The following is a 22,591-nucleotide window of genomic DNA, read 5'->3' as shown; positions in this document are numbered from 1 at the left end:
TCATCATGAAAGAATCGCCTTTGGCTTCGATGGATTAAAACAAAGAAGGACGAATCACTTCTAATGTCCTTATCTCTTATACCAAAAAAAAAGAGAGAGAGAGAGGATCCTATAAAACAAAGAAGGACGAATTTCTTTTCCCAAATACTCGTACTTCCTTCGACTAAAGATGGAGGAGGTTAGTTTTTCTTCTTGAGGGCTAGAAAGACCACCCTCAGCTTAATTTACTGAAAAACCGTCGTGTTAAGTTGGATCCTACGGCGGAGTACTCTGTTCTCACGAATTTGGAGGGAGCAGACTGTACACATGAACTTCCATTCCCAGATGCTGGTGGAGTTGCGACCGTCGGTGCTATCAGGAACGCTACCCCACCATCTTCTCTTGCCACTGTCGTCCGTGGACGACCCTCGACCCACATTGGCTGGTACGCTTCTCTACCCACTGCCACGACCTCCACCACCATTGGTTCGTCGTCACCTCGACCATCCCTCTGAATCTCGCTATCCTGCTTATTTTCCAACGCCGAGATCTTCCATCATCCTAACCCTAAGCCGGGCTAGGCTCGTTTTTAAAAAAAAAGCCAGGCCAGGGGTTCTCATCAGGTGCTGAAAATTTTTTATATGAGATCAGGTCTCACGGGCTAGCAGGTGAGGCCCATGCTGATAGATGATATGTGACATTCACAAATCATAAAGCATCTAATCTTCCCCTCCCCCTGATTTTCTAACTAGCCCGTGAGACCTAGTCTCATATAATTCTTTTCCTCAGATACTCGTTACCGCCTTGTCTTGCCTCCGCTATTTCCGGTCTTTGGCTTGGTCTCAACTCTCGACGAGCCCGTTGTCTTCGACTTCAGCTCGCCGTGCGGTTTTGCCTTGGAGGATCGACGGTGGGGTCCACGCTCAGGCCGACCGCACGGCACAGTCGACCACGAGAGAGTTATCCCTATCACCAGCAAAAAAAAAATCCAACAAAAATGATACTAAAATCACCTGTACTGCAAAGTCATGTATTTTATTCCCATCCTGATTTTGCAAGAGAAGATTCAAAACACCATAGAAGATGATGTACTTCTACAGGACGAGTAAATCGGAACGGAGGGAGTACCGGCGACGTGGCCAAACACACGCTCCACGGAACAGAAGGCCCCAAGGCATTCGACCGTTGCCCCCAAATTAAGCACCAAGCCAACGGTCACCCGTACGTACGCCGTCACGCGCTCACGGCAGCACACTCAACAAGCTTCCAGCTCCCTCCAGCCGCCTTCTTCCACACCATCCTTCGCCTCTGCAGCCCCTGTGCATATAAACCCCCCAATCCCCACGCGGCTTCCCCTCCCAACGCAGAGTACCGCAGCAATTCCCCCCCCCCCCCCCCCCCCCCCCATCCTCGTATAATCAGTCAAGCTCAAGCATCCAAGCCAGCCTTGGATTGAAGGCGTCCATCCGGGAGGGAGGGAGGGCAATGGGGTTCGTGCTGGTGATCTCGCTGCCCTTCATATTCTTCACCATCCTGCTCGGCTTCGGCTGCTACTTCCTCGGCAAGCACAAGGGCCGCGAGGAGATGCGCGCCGGCGTCGGGGCCCAGATCTACGGCACGCCCCTGCCGCCGCCCGGCGTCGCCGGGCAGTCCCCGGGGCCGTACCCGGCACCGCTGAAGAAGGAAGGCCCCGACGCCGTCTGATCGGTCGAGCTCCCTCCTCCTCCTTAGCTGGAGCGTTGGTGTTGTTTGTTTACTGGGTTTGGTTATACCGTGTACATGGAGTAATTTGTTGCTCGTTTCTTGTGTGATGCTTACTGTGAAGGGTGGTTGATCCGGTGTGATGATTTGTGATCACAGTTGCGTCTCTATGAGATGCGCAAATCGATGTAATGAATTACTATATGAATATTAGTTTGTGATAATCAATCAACCGTTGCTTGGTTTGTATGCAAATCTTGCTTTCTCAGGCTTGCGTCTGAAGGTGAGTGGAATTGGGTTTCTGATGTGATGGAGGAGTTTCGGGTGTCAAAAGTCAAGCAAAAGGAGGAGTACAGATTCAGGAACTAGATAGAGTTGAGATGGCACTGCCCCCGAAAGTTCCTTGAATAATGGTTTTCGATGCAAGGCGAATTGGGCACCAAATCTGGCACTTGCAACTCACTGATTTTGCACATTTCTTCCCCAAATGTTCCAGAAATAGCACCAGGTGATGGAAAGCTGACAGTATCTTTTTGGTTTCCAGAAACGGGGCTGAATTCTTCAGATGTTTTTGCTGCTAGCAGTAATACTCATAAGGAAGAAGATAGTAACGTGCAGAACTATATCAATGTATGAGGATCAAATGGAGGCAAACATATCTTTATGGTAATTGTATGGAGAGGGGATGGTGATTGCACATATTTTGATTTTGCCCTCTGGTTCTGGTACAAGCACAAACAAAAATCAACACATCATCATGGGCACAGTTCATCTTTTTAATTACAGCAAGTGCAAATCTATGGTGGAATGGTTTCCGATTGCAATCAGCTAACCACTCTGTCTTGGTTTGCAATTTCCTTTTGCCAGGCTTGCATCTGAAGCTGCATGGAATCGGGCTTGTCAAGAGTTTTCAGGTGTAAAGGGCAAGCAAAAGGAGGAGAATAGATTCAGGAACTAGAGAGTTGAGCTGGCACTGTCTCTTCTACTAAATACACCTGGTTCCCTGAAGACTCATTCATCTTAGCTCCTGTGTTAAACTTTACCGTACCCCTTCCTTGATGTTCCAGAATGTATCCCGACGCTCCGAGACTTGGTAATTTATTCTGAACATTTCCCATAACTCGATATCATGGCAAATTGTGGTGCCAATGTCTCGTCGATTTTCAGGAACTCGGAAACTAACTGATATTAAGAGAAGCATGACAGAACAATCACAATCCTTCACACAAGGACAATGTAAAGAGGATCAAATTTAGGGGATTAACTTATATCTTAATGTTCATAAACACTTGAGGTTTGGGAGTGTAATTTTGCCCCTCTGGTATAACAGCAAACACCAACACGGACGAAACTAAACGCATCGGCAACAGATCTTATCCTTATTACAGACATCAAAATTCGCAGAACAAACAGTTCTGCAGGAACGAACAGAAACAGTAGTACGCTTCATCAATCGATCCAGCGATCGGAGTCCTGATGAACACGGAACGGACCATGATTCGCGAGATTCGGCCTAGTTGCAGAGCAGGAACCTGGTGAGCACGAGTACGCCGCAGGCGGCGCCGAAGAGGGCGAAGACGGGGAGGTCCCTGGCGGGCCAGCGCCTGGGCCCGTCGGTGCCGGCCTTGGCCTCGACGCGGAGGGCCTTGGCCCTGCGCAGCGCGTCCACCTCCTTGAGCAGGTCGAACTCGAGCCCCTTGCGCTTGAGCTCGGCGACGCAGCGGCCGAGCAGCGCGGCGTCCTCCTGCTCCCGCGCCAGCACCCGCTCCAGCACGGCCTCCGTGTCGGCCTTGTACCGCAGCGCCCAGAGCATGGCCAGGGAGGCGAGCAGGGAGACGAGGCAGGGGATCCAGGAGCGGCGGCAGGCGGAGGACGGGGAGGTGGTCAGGGGGGCGACGGAGGCGGAGAGGAAGAGGAGGAGGACGGAGGCGGCGTGGAAGGCGAAGAAGGCGCAGTAGAGGAAGGCGATCTCCTTGCGCGCGCCGTCGAGGCGGGCCTCCCGCAGCGCGACGCGCCGCGCCAGCAGGTCCTCCTCCTTGAGCCACTGCTTGAGCAGCAGCCGGTGCGTCCCGCTCGCCGCGATCTGGCTCAGCGGGTGCCTCTGCTGTGGCTGCGCCTGCGGCGGCACGGCGACGAGCGCGGCGGCGTCGGCCATGGCCCGGATTGGTATGCAGATGGATGGGATGGGATGGATCCTTCTTCTCCGGCGAGGGTGGCGTGTGTGGCGGTGGATTTGATGGGTGGGGATGGCGAGTCTCGTGTGGGGAGGTTTTGAAGGGGAATTTTCGGCAACGGTCGGGGAGATGAGTGCGCGTGGCTTTGCCGAAAGCGAGCGAGAGAGCGCACCCGAGGCGACCCAACGGTCGGAATCAGTGTGCACGCTGCCCGGGCCACATGGGCTAAAGATTTGTTCACGGGCTCTGTCTGTTCCCGGCCCGCCACTCGGAAGTTGGAAGCCCAACCCTCCGGCTCTCATCCCCAGTCTATATACACACACACACACCCGTCACGTCGCTCAGCCTACCAACGACTACTGCTTGATACTGAAACTGCAAAGCTCGGTTTAGACCATAGGCAGTTAATCACATAACTCTGTGTAGGTATGAGACGTTGCGTGCGTGTATGGTACCGTGCATGCATGCTTCTTCAAAGTTCGGAATGAGTGGCATTGGAAAAACACCTTCGACATTTTGGGCAAAAGACCCCGAGAGGTCGTGCCCACCGGTGGTTGTGCCGCGTAGCTTCCTTTGAACCATGCCATCTAAAACTTACACCGGCAAAGGCAGACCCACGAGACCGTGAAGCAAGTCACAGTGTCTCATGGTCGGTTGAAGTCCCAACGAGGTTGGATGTGGTCAACTTATCACACCCGTCGGATCAAACAGTTGCCGCACCTACCAACCTACACAGCGGAAAAGTAGGATCGCACAGGCGATCAGGAAGGCGACGAGGGTTCCCTTGCGCGCCGCCGGTGACGCCGCCGGTTCCCTCTCTCTCCGTCGGCCGCTCCGGTGGCGGGAGGGAGGGGGAACCTCGGGTATGTTCGCTAGGTGGGTGTGTGGTAGGGTTAGGGTTGAGGGAGACGGTGCCGAGGCCGTTGCGGTGGTGTCGTGTCGGAATAAGTTTCTCCGGGCTCCGTTCGCGGTCAGGCGAGGCTTTTGCCTTCGTCTAGGAGCCAGCGGAGTTGGGGATCCCCGGGTCTCGTCGAGGTCGCGGGCTTTGGTGGCTGAAGGTCCATCGGCACTGGCCGTTTGGGTCCTCAGATGGGCGATGGATGCAGGGAGACGAAGACCCTTCTTCTTCCTTGTTGGTATGATTTTCCGTTGCTGTTCTTCTCCTTCTTCTGCGCTGATACTGGTGGGAGATCCTGCTTTGCCCGGGCGGATGGCCCGGCCGCGGTGCTGGACCGGTCGGATGACTCGAGTTCTCTTCCTTCCGGAAGGGACACTTTTCACGGTACTCAAAGCCAAAGATGGCGACGGCTGTTGCAGGTGTGTTGTATTGATGTCCATGCCCTCTCAGCGCTGGTGTCAAGAAAGGAGGAAGCAGCGTGGTGGCAATTGTACCGTGGTCGAAGATGATGACCTGCTTGCGACTGGTTGCAGATCCTTCTGCTGCAGGGGTCTTTTTTGAAGATTCAGGGATGATGACATAGGGCTCCGGAGATTTTCTTATGTTATGGTTGTACTAGGATACTCTACGTGTTCATGGTCCTTTGTGTTTGCGTTTCAGTGTACTTGTAAGGGTCAACTTCTTTGTACTGATTTGTGATATGAATGAAAAAAATTCTCAAAAAAAACTTATCACACCCGTGCACTCATGTCCTAATGTAGTTTGGAGTATGGCAGATGCATTTCATTTGTTGCATCACATTACGGGGTCGGCACACTTTGTTTCCGTGAGTTTACACACGTGTGTTCGGTGGGCTATGCCCAAAAGGGGTGAATTGGAACGGAAAATTACGGAATTGTAAATTGAAACTTGCATGACCAAACTGAAAAGGAATGATGACTTGTAGTAGAAAAACATAAGGAACCATGAATCTGTATCTACACAATACAAAATCTTACTTTTTTCTTATGCATGTAGCCCGACCACATAGATTCGTTATCTATATACCCACAATTGCGAACATCTAAAATATAGTAAACATGATAACATGGGTTGCTAGCCTCGTAAATTGGCTCAAAATACCCACAATCCATGTACCTGAGTCTCGAAGTACAAATGCCTTAGCCCACCTTTCTCCATAAGCTTGAGCGTTCGGGTGAACTGACTGGTGCGTACAATTCTACATGGTATCATGGCCAAAAAAGACACGAGTTGAGTGGTTACCGCCAAACTGATTAACCCCACCACTACGAAGATCTCGCGGGCTAAACATGACCCACGAGAAGACCACAACTCTTCACTCTGTCACCGACCACTGGAGAAACCGTTTTTGAAGGAAACATCAATTATCTCTCCCGTTGTTTCTTGTAAAAAAAATATCTCACCGGTTGCAACGCACAACATATGTGCTAGTATCCTATTATTCGATTATCATCCAGCCATGATGAAGAATCCCCGTGCAAACATCTCTAGTTGAGTGCACCCAAAGTGTGTGAATCCATTATCCTCCACATGAAGTACGGTAAACCATGGACGTATGAAGCATGCGACTCTGTAGATGACCTGCAAGAAATTAGAAAGTTTGAAATTGTATAGAACAAGATCATTACGACAATTCTGTAACGCCTAAAGTAAAGCATAAACATTGACACATATGTGCCTTGAGCAGGAAGGGAACACCCCACATCCAATTACCGACCATATTCACCATGCCAGCTGGGGGTGGAAAATCAAAAGCTGCATGTATCTTTTGCCACACCAATATTGCAAACGGGCAAATGATGAATAATCACACATCAACAATCTTTCTTTGCATCTCTGGCAATGACATTTGGCCAGGTTACCCTTTGGTCAAAATGAGACCTTTATTTATGAAACCGCATGAAGATCTTTATTTTCGAGGGGGATTAACTTCCAAATGTATTTATTTTGAAAGAGTGGTGTTGATAATGTTATCATACACCTACAACATCAAAGTTACCATGATGTGCCCGATAGTGAGGCCACCGCTGCCGCCATGTTTGCCGAGCTAGTATCATGTCCCACCACCATGACCATATGACGTGGCGTTGGCAGCGGGATACTGCGCCGCTAGAGCTTGGATCCAGCCGCGCCTCGAAGATGAGAATCCGCGAGTACAAGTCGTGAGGACGTTTGACTCCATTTTGGCGGACATGGACGAGACCAACCGATTGTAGTGTGTGTCTAGTCCGGCAAGGAGCATCGAGATTAGGCCGTCGTCATCGATCTTCTTTCCAGTTACAGCAAGTTCACCGATGAGGCCTCTCATCTCAGTGAAGTGGGCATTGGCCGACATCTCGTTCTTCTTCGTGTTCGACAACTGCATTCTTTATTGAATAATGCAAGCACGAGATTAGGAGGAACAATGCGAGGACTTCATTACTTTCCTCTCAGAGGAAAATTCTAAACATTTTTGTTTTCTCGAAACACGGTTTTTTATTTCTTCTTTTCACATTTCCTGTTAGAACATTCTTGATTTACCGGTCTCCACAACACTTGACAGCGTGCGCAGCATAATGTCTTGGTGGAACAACTCAACATTCAATCTTACATTTAGAAAGGCTAAAATTGGTGAACCGAAGGCACACAATTAACGGTAGGGATAAGTCTAGCACCCGCTATTAAATTGGTAACCAGGAGTCTAATTTATGGCATATTAAAAGCTGATATTTCAGTCTCCTTATGCATAGCCATCAACTTTTTGTTTACTCTATCTTATATGAATCAACTAACCGTTTTGATCGATCAGCCATAGATACAGCTAGTGCTCTGGTCCGGATGGCCACAACATAAGCTTTTCAAAATTAGCTACCCATTCTACAACGTGGAGAACGAATCCCAAGCACTTCGATCGTGTCCACGCAGTGTGCACGATGACGTGCATGCATTTTTTTTTAGGAATAAGAGGCATAGGAAAAACTTTGACTATAGGACTTGGAGCTGATGCAGCCACCAGCCTGTTTTTAGCGAAGGAGCGCTCCCAGACAAGAAGAAAATATAATCCACTAGTCTCCTCTCTCGACTTTGTTGCTTCTTGACAGACGAACTGGCCATGTGTGTCAGTCAGAAGCACGGCTGGGTCAGATGATTGGCGAGGGCCTCGAAGATGGCGCTGACGAGTGAGACGACAAAATTAGTCAGGATGACGAGGTTGACTCGCTGCATCGGGCTAACCAGCGGTGCCACTGCCGATGAGGAGGACGTCGTGCTGCCGTCTCGTAGGAGCTCGTTGTGGCACTTGGAAGAGATCTCTGCGCCCGGGCAGCTCCAGGGAGTATCGTAGCGTTGCTCCGCCGGAGGAGGAACTAGTCGCTCACTCGGCATCTAAATCATATGATGCACACAATTATATTTCTTAAATTTAGAGCATCAAACATCCAATACACCATACAAAGAACAGGGAGAAAAACAAAGCTAGAAACAACCAGACACTAACAAGATATAATGACAGAAACACGTCTATACCTACTAACAAAGTAAGGTGCCTATCTTCGATTTTTTTTCATCCGTTCACTATCGAAAATATTTTTTTATTCAAGGTGGTACTAAATATTTTTGCGTCCGCATATGCTAGAAAAGGAAAACCGGTTTCTCCAAAATTTTGTCATGGGCCGCCGCGCTGCTACCCAGCGAAGTCAACCCCCTTATTTTCCTGCCTACGCAACTCAGAAAACCCTACTTGCCCCGGAGTGCGGAAAATAGTCGGAGATTGGCACATGGCGCCCAAGACTGGGTCGATCCATTTTTTGTGTTCTTTTCTTCCCAGATAATTTATCTTTTTCTTCGTTGTTTCATTTTTCTATTTCAAATTTATTTTTATTTTCCCTTTTTTGTCAATTCAAAAAAAATAATACTCAGAATTTCATTTTGTGTTCAATTTTTTAACAATGTTCAGAATTTCACACTTGTGTTCCCATTTTTGAAAATTTTCGGAACTTTTAAATTTGGTCTCATTCCGAAATTTGTTCCAAATTAAAAATTTTCCATTTTTTTTGAGATTTTCAGAAAATATGCATTTTAAAACGTTCCAAGTTCTAAAATTATTATTGTTTGACTGAAGTTTCAAAAATTCAAAATAATTTTTGCATTTAAAAAAGCTCATTTTCTAAAATTGTTTTGAATGTTTAAAACATATTCATGTTTTAAAAAATTGTTGACAAATTCATAAGAAAACACGTTTTATAAAAAAGATTCATATTTTAAAAAATGTTTGTGAAACTTAAAAAAATAATCCCGTTTTAAATTGGATATCTCCCCAGTTGCAACGCACGGGCATATATGCTACTATCCTATTATTGGATCATCATCCAGCCACGGTGAAGAATCCCCGTGCAAACATCTCCAGTTGAGTGCACCTAAAGTGCGTGAATCCACTGTCGTCCACATGAAGTAGGGTAAAGCATGAACATATGAAGCATGTGACTCTGTAGATGACCGGCAAGAAATTAGGAAATTTGAAATTGTATAAAATAAGATCATTATGAAAATTTCATAATGCCTAAAGTAAAGCATAAACATTGACACATATGTGCCTTAAGCAGGGAGGAACACGCCACATCCAATTACCGACCATATTCACCATGCTAGTTGGGGGTGGAAAATCAAAAGCTACATGTATCTTTTGCCACACCAATATTGCAAACGGGCAAACGATGAATAATCACACATAAACAATATTTCTTTGCATCAATGGCAATGACGTTTGGCCAGGTTACCCATTTGTCAAAATGAGACCTTTGTTTATGAACCACATAAATATCTTTATTTTTGAGGGGGGCATTAACTTCCAAATGAATTTATTTTGAAAGAGTGGTGTTGATAACGTTATCATACACCTACAGCATGAAAGTTATCACGATGTGCCCACTAGAGAGGCCACCGCCACCACCGCATTTGCCGAGGTAGTATATTGTGCCACCACCATGACCATGTGATGTGCCATTGGCAAACGGATAATTCGTCGCTAGAGCTTGGCTCTAGCCGTGCCTCAAAGGCGAGAAGCTGCGAGTACAAGTTGTGAGGATGATTGACTCCATTTTGGCGGACATGGACAAGACCAACAGATTGTAGTGTGTGTCTAGTCTGGAAGGAGCACTGAGATTAGATCGTCGTCATCGATCTTCTTTTCCAGCTGCAGCAAGTTCATTGATGAGGCCTCTCATCTCAGTGAAGTAGGCATTGCTTACATCACTTTCTTCTTCGTGTTTGACAGTTGCATTCTTTAATGAATAATGCAAGCACAAGATTAGGAGGAACATTGCGAGGACTTCCTTACTTTCCTCTCAGAGGAAAAATTTAAACGCTTTTGTTTTCTTGAAACACGGTTTTTTTATATATCTTGTTTTCACATTTCCCGTATAGAACATTCTTGATTTACCGGTCTCCACAACGCTTGACAGCGTGCACAGCATAATGTCTTGGTGGAACAACTCAACATACAATCTTGCACTTAGAAAGGCTAAAATTGGTGAACCGAAGGCACACAATTATAGCCTCAAATCCTACGATTGTTGAGTCAAGAACTTGAGACACTGGCCAGCAACATATGGTGAACGGTAGGCATAAGTCTAGCACTTGCTATTAAACTGCTAACCATAAGTCTAATTTATGGCATATTAAAAGCTGATATTTCAGTCGATCCGTATGCATCGCCATCAACTTTTTGTTTACTCCATCTTATATGAATCAACCAACCATTTTGATTGATCAGCCATATATACAGCTAGCGCTCGGGTCCGGATGGCCACAACATAAGCTTTTCATAATCAGCTACCCATTCTACAGTGTGGAGAACGAAGCACAAGCACTTCAACCGTACACTTAGAAAGGCATAATTTCTCGATGGAACAACTCAACATACAGTCATACATTTAGAAATGTTAAGTTTGGTGAACCGAGAGCACACGGTTACAACTTCAAATCCTACTGTTGTTGAGTCAAGAACACGAGACACTGGCCAGCAACATATGCTGGACGGAAGGCATAAGCCTAGCACATGCTATTAAACTGCTGTCCATAAGTCTAATTTATATGAACCAACCAACTGTTTTGATCGATGAGCCATATCCTATCGTATATACCTAAGAGACTCACCCCCACAATTCTATTTATCTAAACATGCAAGATATCCACATCAGCAGAGGGACCCACCATAGATTGACAAGAAATTGTGTGATTAAATGTTTATTTACATGTAGCCATTCCCTGGTCACCGAAGAGACCATAGTTTCCTCTTCAACCTCATGCGTTCTGTTACCAGCGGGAGCCCAAGGGACCAAAACGAAGTCGAATAGAACGGAGTTGAACTAACATATAGAACGATCTATCTTTTTTTTCGAGAGTACGCCAAAGACGTACCATATTTTTATAGAAGGAAGAGAGTAAATGTACAAGAATGACGCGAGCTAGATGAGAGCATCCAAGCTAGGCCAACACCCTTTACACCCGACACAACACTCTAGGCTACTCTCTCACAAAATGTGTTAAACTACCAACTCCAACACTACCTAGGCTCCATTGCTTAACTTCTCGGAAGATATCATCCGCCAACTCCATCGGGGTCCTCTGTTGCTGCACCCTGTTGAACACACACGCATTCCTTTGCTTCCAGAGCTCCCAGGCTACTAAGATGATGAAAGTATCGTAGCCTCGCTTCAAACCCCTGGGCACACCACTACTAGGAAAAGGCCTACTAGTGGCGCACCACATAGAAGTGCGCTTGTTTTTCAATTTTTTCTTAATCTCAGGTCACTATGGCTTAACCTCAGGCCAATATGCTTAATCTCAAGTCAAATCGCACTCTGTGGTCAAACTTCCCGAAAGGTCACCCATCTTCACACTACTCCAACCTGAGCACGCTTAACTTCGCAGTTCTATCCAACCCCAGCACCAGCTCACTTCACACGCACTTGTTGATATATCTATCATATCAATCATATTAAACTTTGTTGATGTCTAGGGCTTTGTTCATGTTCATGAGTATGATGAAATTTTGAAAAAATATTTCAAATTTCCCAGTCATATTACGTATCATATTTTGAAAAAAAAATTCCAAAATTTTTTGAAACCAATTTTTTTTCCTGTTACTAGTGGCGCACCTAGCAAATGGTGCGCCACTAGTAAGTTTGATTTTTTTTTTCATTTTCCCCCTCTAGATCTTAAAAGCCCCGTATCTTTCGTTCTGTTAGGTTTTTGGGGATTTTGAAGATATTGAACGATGTTCCCCCAGTTCAATTCGGGTGTAACTTTTCGAGTAAATGATTTTTCATATAAAAAACTTTTTAATCCGAGTTCGTATGCAAAAGTTATGCCCATTTTACAAATTCTAGAGAGATTTTGCAAATAAAGTCGAAATTCATATTTGTAAATTTTCCCAACAAGTAGACCACATATCACATGTGAAACTTATTTTATTTTATTTTTTGATATTTCCATCATTTTCTTTCTTTTTAAACTGAAAAGGCGGTCCACGGGACGGGAGGGGGGGTGTGTGCATTCGGTGGAATTTTTGGGCCAAGTTAATAATGGCGCACCACACCCACGGTGCGCCATTACTAGTTTTGAGAAAAAAATGATTTTTTTGAAAAAAACTTAGTAATGGCGCACCTGTTGGGGAACGTAGCAGAAATTCAAAATTTTCTTACGTGTCACCAAGATCCATCTATGGAGAAACCATCAACGAGGGGAAGGAGAGTGCATCTACATACCCTTGTAGATCACTACGCAGAAGCATTCAAGTGAACGGGGTTGATGGAGTCGTACTCGTCGTGATTCAAATCACCGATGATCCCAATGCCGAACGGACGGCACCTCCGTGTTCAACACACGTACAGCCCGATGACGTCTCCCATGCCTTGATCCAGCAAGGAGAGAGGGAGAGGTTGAGGAAGACTCCATCCAGCAGCAGCACAACGACGTGGTGGTGGTGGAGGAGCGTGGTACTCCAGCAGGGCTTCGCCAAGCACCGCAAGAGACGAGGAGGGAGAGGGGTAGGGCTGCACCAACAGGGAGAGGAACTCATGTGTTATGGGCAGCCCATACCACAACTATATATAGGGGAAGGGGAGGGGCTGCGCCCCCACCTAGGGTTCCCTCCCTAGGGGTGGCGGCAGCCCCCTAGATCCCATCTAGGGGCGGCCAAGGGGAGGGGAGAGGGGGAGGCGCACCAGGGTGGGCCTTAGGGCCCATCTGCCCTAGGGTTTGCCCCCTTCTCCTCTCCCTTGCGCCTTGGGCCCTTGTGGGGGGGGGGGGCGCACCAGCCCACCTGGGGCTTGTCCCCTCCCACACTTGGCCCATGCAGCCCTCCGGGGCTGGTGGCCCCACTTGGTGGACCCCTGGACCCCTCCGGTGGTCCCGGTACACTACCGGTGATGCCCGGAACACTTCGGGTGGCGAAAACCATACTTCCTATATATCAATCTTTACCTCCGGTCTGCCTATAGACTACCATTCCGGAACTCCTCGTGACGTCCGGGATCTCATACGGGACTCCGAACAACATTCGGTAACCACGTATATCTATTCCTTATAACCCTAGCGTCATCGAACCTTAAGTGTGTAGACCCTACGGGTTCGGGAACCATGCAGACATGACCGAGACGTTCTCCAGTCAATAACCAACAGCGGGATCTAGATACCATGTTGGCTCCCACATGTTCCACGATGATCTCATCGGATGAACCACGATGTCAAGGACTTAATCAATCCCGTATACAATTCCCTTTGTCTAGCGGTACGATACTTGCCCGAGATTCGATCGTCGGTATCCCGATACCTTGTTCAATCTCGTTACCGGCAAGTCTCTTTACTCGTCCCGTAAAACATCATCCCGTGATCAACTCCTTGATCACATTGTGCACATTATGATGATGTCCTACCGAGTGGGCCCAGAGATACCTCTCCGTTTACACGGAGTGACAAATCCCAATCTCGATTCGTGCCAACCCAACAGACACTTTTGGAGATACCTGTAGTGTACCTTTATAGCCACCCAGTTACGTTGTGACGTTTGGCACACCCAAAGCATTCCTACGATATCCGGGAGTTGCACAATCTCATGGTCTAAGGAAATGATACTTGACATTAGAAAAGCTTTAACATACGAACTACATGATCTTGTGCTAGGCTTAGGATTGGGTCTTGTCCATCACATCATTCTCCTAATGATGTGACCCCGTTATCAATGACATCCAATGTCCATGGTCAGGAAACCATAACCATCTATTGATCAACGAGCTAGTCAACTAGAGGCTTACTAGGGACATGGTGTTGCCTATGTATCCACACATGTATCTGAGTTTCCTATCAATACAACTCTAGCATGGATAATAAATGATTATCATGAACAAGGAAATATAATAATAATCAATTTATTATTGCCTCTAGGGCATATTTCCAACAGTCTCCCACTTGCACTAGAGTCAATAATCCAGTTCACATCGATATGTGATTAACACTCAAGGTCACATCCCCATGTGACTAACACCCAAAGAGTTCTGGATTTGATCATGTTATGCTTGTGAGAGAGGTTTCAGTCAACGGGTCTGCAACATTCAGATCCGTATGTACTTCGCAAATTTCTATGTCATCTTGTAGATGCAACTACTACGCTACATTTGGAGCCATTTCAAATAACTGTTCTACTTGGAGCTATTCTAAATTGTTGCTCCATTATACGTATCCGGTATCTCTACTCAGAGCTATCCGGATAGGTGTTAAGCTTGCATCGACGTAACTCTTTACGTCGAACTCTTTATCACCTCCATAACCGAGAAACATATCCTTATTCCTCTAAGGATAATTTAGACCGCTATCTGGTGATCTACTCCTAGATTACCTTTGTACCCTCTTGCCAGATATGTGGCAAGGCACACATCAGGTGCGGTACTCAGCATGGCATACCGTATAGAGCCTATGACAAAAGCATAGGGGACGACCTTCGTCCTTCCTCTTTCCTCTGCAGTGGTCGAGCTTTAAGTCTTAACTTCATACCTTACAACTCAGGCAAGAACTCCTTCTTTGACTGATCCATCTTGAACACCTTCAAGATCATGTCAAGGTATGTGCTCATTTGAAAGTACCATTAAGCGTTTTGATCTATCCTTATAGATCTTGATGCTCAATGCTCAAGTAGCTTAATCCAGGCTTTCATTGAAAAACACTTTCCAAATAACCCTATATGCATTCTAGAAATTCTATGTCATTTCTGATCAACAATATGTCAACAACATATATTCATCAGAAATTCTATAGTGCTCCCACTCACTTCTTTGGAAATACAAGTTTCTCATAAACTTTGTATACACCCAAAATCTTTGATCATCTCATCGAAGCATACATTCCAACTCCGAGATGCTTACTCCAGTCCTGAGAAGGATTGCTGGAGCTTTGCATACTTGTTAGCATCTTTCAGGATTGACAAAACCTTCCGGTTGTATCACATACAACCTTTCCTCAAGGAAATCGTCGAGGAAACAATGTTTTGACATCCTATCTGCAAGATTTCATAAATAATGCAGTAATCGCTAATATAATTCCAACAGACTCTTAGCATCGCTACGAGTGAGAAAGTCTCATCGTAGTCAACTCCTTGAACTTGTCGAAAAAACATCTTAACGACAAGTCGAGCTTTCTTAATGGTGATACATACCATCATTGTCCGTCTTCCTTTAAAATCCATATGTACCTAACAGCCTTACGACCATCAAGTAGTTCTTCCAAAGTTTACACTTTGTTTTCATATATGGATCCTCTCTCGGGTTATATGGCCTCGAGCCATTTTGGAATCCAGGCCCACCATCGCTTCTCCATAGCTCGTAGGTTCATTGTTGTCTAGCAACATGACTTCCAAGACAGGATTATGTACCACTCTGAAGTAGTACGCATCCTTGTCGTCCTACGAGGTTTGGGAGTGACTTGATCCGAAATCTCATGATCAATATCATAAACTTCCACTTCAATTGGTGTAGGTGCCACAGGAACAACTCTTTGTGCCCTGCTATACACCAGTTGAAGTGACGGTTCAATAACCTCATCAAGTCTCCACCATCCTCCCACTCAATTCTTTCGAGAGAAACTTTTCCTCGAGAAAGGACCTGATTCCAGAAACAATCCCTTATTGCTTTCGGATCTGAGACAGGAGGTATATCCAACTGTTTTGGGTGTCCTATGAAGATGCATTTATCCGCTTTGGGTTTGAGCTTATTAGCCTGAAACTTTTCACATAAGCGTCGCAGCCCCAAACTTTTAAGAAATGACAGCTTAGGTTTCCCTAAACCATAGTTCATACGGTGTCATCTCATCAGAATTACGTGGTGCCCCTTTTAAAGTGAATGTGGTTGTCTCTAATGCCTAACCCATAAACTATTGTGGTAATTCGATAAGAGACATCATGGTATGCATCATATCCAATAGGGTGCAGTTATGATGTTCGGGCACACCATTACACTATGGTGTTCCAGGCTGTATTAGTTGTGAAACAATTTCCACAATGTCTTAATTCTATGCCAAACTCGTAATTCAGGTATTCATCTCTATGATCATATCATAGACATTTTATCCTCTTGTCACGACGATCTGTCAACTTCACCCTGAAATTACTTGAACCTTTCAATAATTCAGACTCGTGATTCATCAAGTAAATATACTCAACATCTACTCAAATCATCTGTGAAGTAAGAACATAACGATATCCACTACACGCCTCAACACTCATCGGACTGCACACATCAAAATGTATTACTTCCAACAAGTTGCTTTCTAGTTCCATTTTACTGAAACCGAGGCTTTCAGTCATCTTGCCCATGTGGTATGATTTGCATGTCTCAAGTGATTCAAAATCAAGTGAGTCCAACCAGTCCATTTGCATGGAGTTTCTTCATGCATATACACCAATAGACATGGTTCGCATGTCTCAAACTTTTCAAAAATGAGTGAGCCCAAAGATCCATCAACATGGAGCTTCTTCATGCGTTTTATACCGATATGACTTATGTGGCAGTGCCACAAGTAGGTGGTACTATCATTACTATCTTATATATTTTGCCATGAACATGTGTATCACTACGATCGAGATCCAACAAACCATTCATTTTAGGCGCAAGACCATTGAAGGGATTATTCAAATAAACAGAGTAACCATTATTCTCCTTAAATGAATAACCGTATTGCGATAGACATAATCCAATCATGTCTATGCTCAACGCAAACACCAATCTCGATGGTAGAGGGAGCGTGCGATGCTTGATCACATCAAGCTTGGAAAAACTTCCAACACATATTGCCTGCTCACCTTTAGCTAGTCTCCGTTTACTCCACAGCCTTTTATTTCGAGTTTACTAACACTTAGCAACCGAACCGGTATCTAATACCATGGTGCTACTAGGAGTACTAGTAAAGTACACATTAACACAATGTATATCCAATATACTTCTATCGACCTTGCCAGCCTTCTTATCTACCAAGTATCTAGGGTAATTCTGCTCCAGTGGCTGTTCCCCTTATTACAGAAGCACTTAGTCTCGGGTTTGGGTTCAACCTTGGGTTTCTTCACTAAAGCAGCAGCTGATTTGCCGTTTCATGAAGTATCCCTTCTTGCCCTTTCCCTTCTTGAAACTAGTGGTTTCACCAACCATCAACAATTGATGCTCCTTGATTTCTACTTTTGTGGTGTCAGACATTGCGAATATCTCAAGGATCATCATATATGTCCCTGATATATCATAGTTCATCACGAAGCTCTAGCAGCTTGGCGGCAATGACTTCGGAGAAACATCACTATCTCATCTGGAAGATCAACTCCCACTCGATTCAAATGATTGTTGTACTCAGACAATCTGAGCACAAGCTCAACAATTGAGCTTTTCTCCCTTAGTTTGTAGGCTAAGAAAATCGTCGGAGGTCTTATACCTCTTGATGTGGGCACGAGCCTGAAATCCCAATTTCAGCCCTCGAAACATCTGTTGGTTAACGTAGTAATTTCAAAAAATTTCCTACGCACACGCAAGATCATGGTGATGCATAGCAACGAGAGGGGAGAGTATGATCTACGTACCCTTGTAGATCGCAATGGAAGCGTTGACACAACATAGAGGAAGTAGTCGTACGTATTCCCGATCCGACCGATCCAAGCACCGTTACTCCGGCACCTCCGAGTTCTTAGCACACGTTCAGCTGGATGACGCTCCCCGGGCTCCGATCCAGCAAAGCTTCGGGGATGAGTTCCGTCAGCACGACGGCGTGGTGATGATGATGATGTTCCACCGACGCAGGGCTTCGCCTAAGCACTACAACGATATGATCGAGGTGGAATATGGTGGCAGGGGGCACCGCACACGGCTAAGTAACGATCACGAGGATCAACTTGTGTGTTCTAGGGTGCCCCCTGCCTCCATATATAAAGGAGCCAAGGGGGAGGGGGCGTCCGGCCAAGGTGGGCGCGCCAAGGGGAGTCCTACTCCCACCGGGAGTAGGACTCCTAGTTGGACAAGGAGAGAGGGGAAAGAGGAGGAAGAGAGGAAGGAAAGGGGGGGGGGCGCCGCCCCCCTTCCCTTGTCCTATTCAGACTAGGAAGGGGAGGGGCGCGCGGCCACCTCCTGCCTCCTTCTCTCTTCTCCCTCAAGGCCCATGTAGGCCCAATAAACCCCCCGGTACTCCGGTAAAATGCCGATTTCGCTCGGAACGATTCCTATGTCCAAATATAGGCTTCCAATATATCAATCTTTATGTCTCGACCATTTCGAGACTCCTCGTCATGCCGTGATCACATCTGGGACTCCGAACTAACTTCGGTACATCAAAATGCATAAACTCATAATAACTGTCATCGTAACGTTAAGCGTGCGGACCCTACGGTTCGAGAACAATGTAGACATGACTGAGACAAATCTCTGGTCAATAACCAATAGCGGGACCTGGATGCCCATATTGGCTCCTACATATTCTACGAAGATCTTTATCGGTCAGACCGCATAACAACATACGTTGTTCCCTTTGTCATCGGTATGTTACTTGCCCGAGATTCGATCGTCGGTATCCAATACCTAGTTCAATCTCGTTACCGGCAAGTCTCTTTACTCATTCTGTAATACATCATCTCACAACTAACTTATTAGTTGCAATGCTTGCAAGGCTTTATGTGATGTGCATTACCGAGAGGGCCCAGAGATACCTCTCCGACAATCGGAGTGACAAATCCTAATATCGAAATACGCCAACCCAACATCTACCTTTGGAGACACCTGTAGTGCTCCTTTATAATCACCCAGTTACATTGTGACGTTTGGTAGCACCCAAAGTGTTCCTCCGGCAAACGGGAGTTGCATAATCTCATAGTCATAGGAACATGTATAAGTCATGAAGAAAGCAATAGCAACATACTAAACGATCGGGTGCTAAGCTAATGGAATGGGTCATGTCAATCAGATCATTCAACTAATGATGTGGTCTCGTTAATCAAATAACAACTCTTTTGTCCATGGTTAGGAAACATAACCATCTTTGATTAACGAGCTAGTCAAGTAGAGGCATACTAGTGACACTTTGTTTGTCTATGTATTCACACATGTATTATGTTTCCGGTTAATACAATTCTAGCATGAATAATAAAAATTTATCATGATATAAGGAAATAAATAATAACTTTATTATTGCCTCTAGGGCATATTTCCTTCAGTCTCCCACTTGAACTAGAGTCAATAATCTATATTACACAGTAATGATTCTAACACCCATGGAGCCTTGGTGCTGATCATGTTTTGCTCGTGGAAGAGGCTTAGTCAACGGGTCTGCAACATTCAGATCCGTATGTATCTTGCAAATCTCTATGTCTCCCACCTGGACTAGATCCCGGATGGAATTGAAGCGTCTCTTGATGTGCTTGGTTCTCTTGTGAAATCTGGATTCCTTTGCCAAGGCAATTGCACCAGTATTGTCACAAAAGATTTTCATTGGACCCGATGCACTAGGTATGACACCTAGATCGGATATGAACTCCTTCATCCAGACTCCTTCATTTGCTGCTTCCGAAGCAGCTATGTACTCCGCTTCACATGTAGATCCCGCTACGACGCTTTGTTTAGAACTGCACCAACTGATAGCTCCACCGTTTAATGTAAACACGTATCCGGTTTGCGATTTAGAATCGTCCAGATCAGTGTCAAAGCTTGCATCAACGTAACCTTTTACGATGAGCTCTTTGTCACCTCCATATACGAGAAACATATCCTTAGTCCTTTTCAGGTACTTCAGGATGTTTTTGACCGCTGTCCAGTGACCCACTCCTGGATTACTTTGGTACCTCCCTGCCAAACTTATAGCAAGGCACACATCAGGTCTGGTACACAGCATTGCATACATGATAGAGCCTATGGCTGAAGCATAGGGAACATCTTTCATATTCTCTCTATCTTCTGCAGTGGTCGGGCATTGAGTCTTACTCAATTTCACACCTTGTAACACAGGCAAGAATCCTTTCTTTGCTTGATCCATTTTGAACTTCTTCAAAACTTTGTCAAGGTATGTGCTTTGTGAAAGTCCAATTAAGCGTCTTGATCTATCTCTATAGATCTTAATGCCTAATATGTAAGCAGCTTCACCGAGGTCTTTCATTGAAAAACTTTTATTCAAGTATCCCTTTATGCTATTCAGAAATTCTATATCATTTCCAAGTAGTAATATGTCATCCACATATAATATCAGAAATGCTACAGAGCTCCCACTCACTTTCTTGTAAATACATGCTTCTCCAAAAGTCTGTATAAAACCAAATGCTTTGATCACACTATCAAAGCGTTTATTCCAACTCCGAGAGGCTTGCACCAGTCCATAAATGGATCGCTGGAGCTTGCACACTTTGTTAGCTCCCTTTGGATCGACAAAACCTTCTGGTTGCATCATATACAACTCTTCTTCCAGAAATCCATTCAGGAATGCAGTTTTGACATCCATCTGCCAAATTTCATAATCATAAAAAGTGGCAATTGCTAACATGATTTGGACAGACTTAAGCATCGCTACGGGTGAGAAGGTCTCATCGTAGTCAATCCCTTGAACTTGCCAAAAACCTTTTGCGACAAGTCGAGCTTTGTAGACAGTAATATTACCGTCAACGTCAGTCTTCTTCTTAAAGATCCATTTATTCTCAATTGCTTGCCGATCATCTGGCAAGTCAACCAAAGTCCATACTTTGTTCTCATACATGGATCCCATCTTAGATTTCATGGCTTCAAGCCATTTTGCGGAATCTGGGCTCACCATCGCTTCTTCATAGTTCGTAGGTTCATCATGATCTAGTAGCATGACTTCCTGAACAGGATTACCGTACCACTCTGGCGCGGATCTCACTCTGGTTGATCTACGAGGTTCAGTAGTATCTTGATCTAAAGTTTCATGATCATCATCATTAGCTTCTTCATAGTTCATAGGTTCATCATGATCTAGTAGCATGACTTCCAGAACAGGATTACCGTACCACTCTGGCGCGGATCTCACTCTGGTTGATCTACGAGGTTCAGTAGTATCTTGATCTAAAGTTTCATGATCATCATCATTAGCTTCCTCACTAACTGGTGTAGGTGTCACTGAAATAGTTTTCTGTGATGTACTACTTTCCAATAAGGGAGCAGGTACAGTTACCACGTCAAGTTCTACTTTCCTCCCACCCACTTCTTTCGAGAGAAACTCCTTCTCTAGAAAGGATCCATTCTTAGCAATGAATGTCTTGCCTTCGGATCTGTGATAGAAGGTGTACCCAACAATCTCCTTTGGGTATCCTATGAAGACACATTTCTCCGATTTGGGTTCGAGCTTATCAGGTTGAAGCTTTTTCACAAAAGCATCGCAGCCCCAAAACGACAACTTTGGTTTCTTGCCAAACCATAGTTCATAAGGCGTCGTCTCAACGGATTTTGATGGTGCCCTATTTAACGTGAATGCGGCCGTCTCTAGAGCGTATCCCCAAAACGATAGCGATAAATCAGTAAGAGACATCATAGATCGCACCATATCCAGTAAAGTACGATTACGACGTTCGGACACACCATTATGCTGTGGTGTTCCGGGTGGCGTGAGTTGCGAAACTATTCCACAATTTTTCAAATGTACACCAAACTCGTAACTCAAATATTCTCCTCCACGATCAGATCATAGAAACTTTATTTTCTTGTTACGATGATTTTCAACTTCACTCTGAAATTCTTTGAACTTTTCAAATGTTTCAGACTTATGTTTCATTAAGTAAATATACCCATATCTGCTTAAATCATCTGTGAAGGTGAGAAAATAACGATATCCGCCACGAGCCTCAATATTCATCGGACCATATACATCTGTATGTATGATTTCCAACAAATCTGTTGCTCTCTCCATAGTACCGGAGAACGGTGTTTTTTGTCATCTTGCCCATGATGCACGGTTCGCAAGTACCAAGTGATTCATAATCAAGTGGTTCCAAAAGTCCATCAGTATGGAGTTTCTTCATGCGCTTTACACCGATATGACCTAAACGGCAATGCCACAAATAAGTTGCACTATCATTATCAACTCTGCATCTTTTGGCTTCAACACTATGAATATGTGTATTACTACTATCGAGATTCAATAAAAAAAGACCACTCTGCAAGGGTGCATGACCATAAAAGATATTACTCATATAAATAGAACAACAATTATTCTCTGATTTAAATGAATAACCGCCTCACATTAAACAAGATCCAGATATAATGTTCATGCTCAACGCTGGCACCAAATAACAATTATTTAGGTCTAATACTAATCCCGAAGG

General features: G+C 45.1%; 2 protein-coding genes across 2 annotated transcripts; one reads left to right on the top strand and one right to left on the bottom strand.

Moving 5' to 3' along the window:
- Positions 1-169: 169 nt before the first annotated feature.
- Positions 170-1,912, top strand: LOC123101623 (uncharacterized). Its single transcript, XM_044522988.1, has 2 exons — positions 170-178; positions 1,357-1,912. Exons 1-2 carry the CDS (start codon positions 170-172, stop codon positions 1,681-1,683), a joined length of 336 nt encoding a protein of 111 aa, XP_044378923.1. The 3' UTR covers positions 1,684-1,912.
- Positions 1,913-2,923: 1,011 nt separating this feature from the next.
- LOC123105252 (uncharacterized) lies at positions 2,924-3,978 on the bottom strand. The gene has a single exon (XM_044527289.1). It carries the CDS (start codon positions 3,833-3,835, stop codon positions 3,194-3,196), a length of 642 nt encoding a protein of 213 aa, XP_044383224.1. The 5' UTR covers positions 3,836-3,978; the 3' UTR covers positions 2,924-3,193.
- Between the last annotated feature and the right edge of the window lie 18,613 nt (positions 3,979-22,591).

Source organism: Triticum aestivum, chromosome 5A, assembly GCF_018294505.1.
Source record: "Triticum aestivum cultivar Chinese Spring chromosome 5A, IWGSC CS RefSeq v2.1, whole genome shotgun sequence".
In the NCBI taxonomy this organism is placed as follows: Eukaryota; Viridiplantae; Streptophyta; class Magnoliopsida; order Poales; family Poaceae; genus Triticum; species Triticum aestivum.
Note: the sequence above shows the minus strand (reverse complement) of the source record. Positions and strands in the feature narration are given on the sequence as shown.

Bases quoted from the DNA above. Each gene is read 5' to 3' on its own strand.
- LOC123105252 (XM_044527289.1), bottom strand. From the start codon at position 3,835: ATGGCCGACGCCGCCGCGCTCGTCGCCGTGCCGCCGCAGGCGCAGCCA.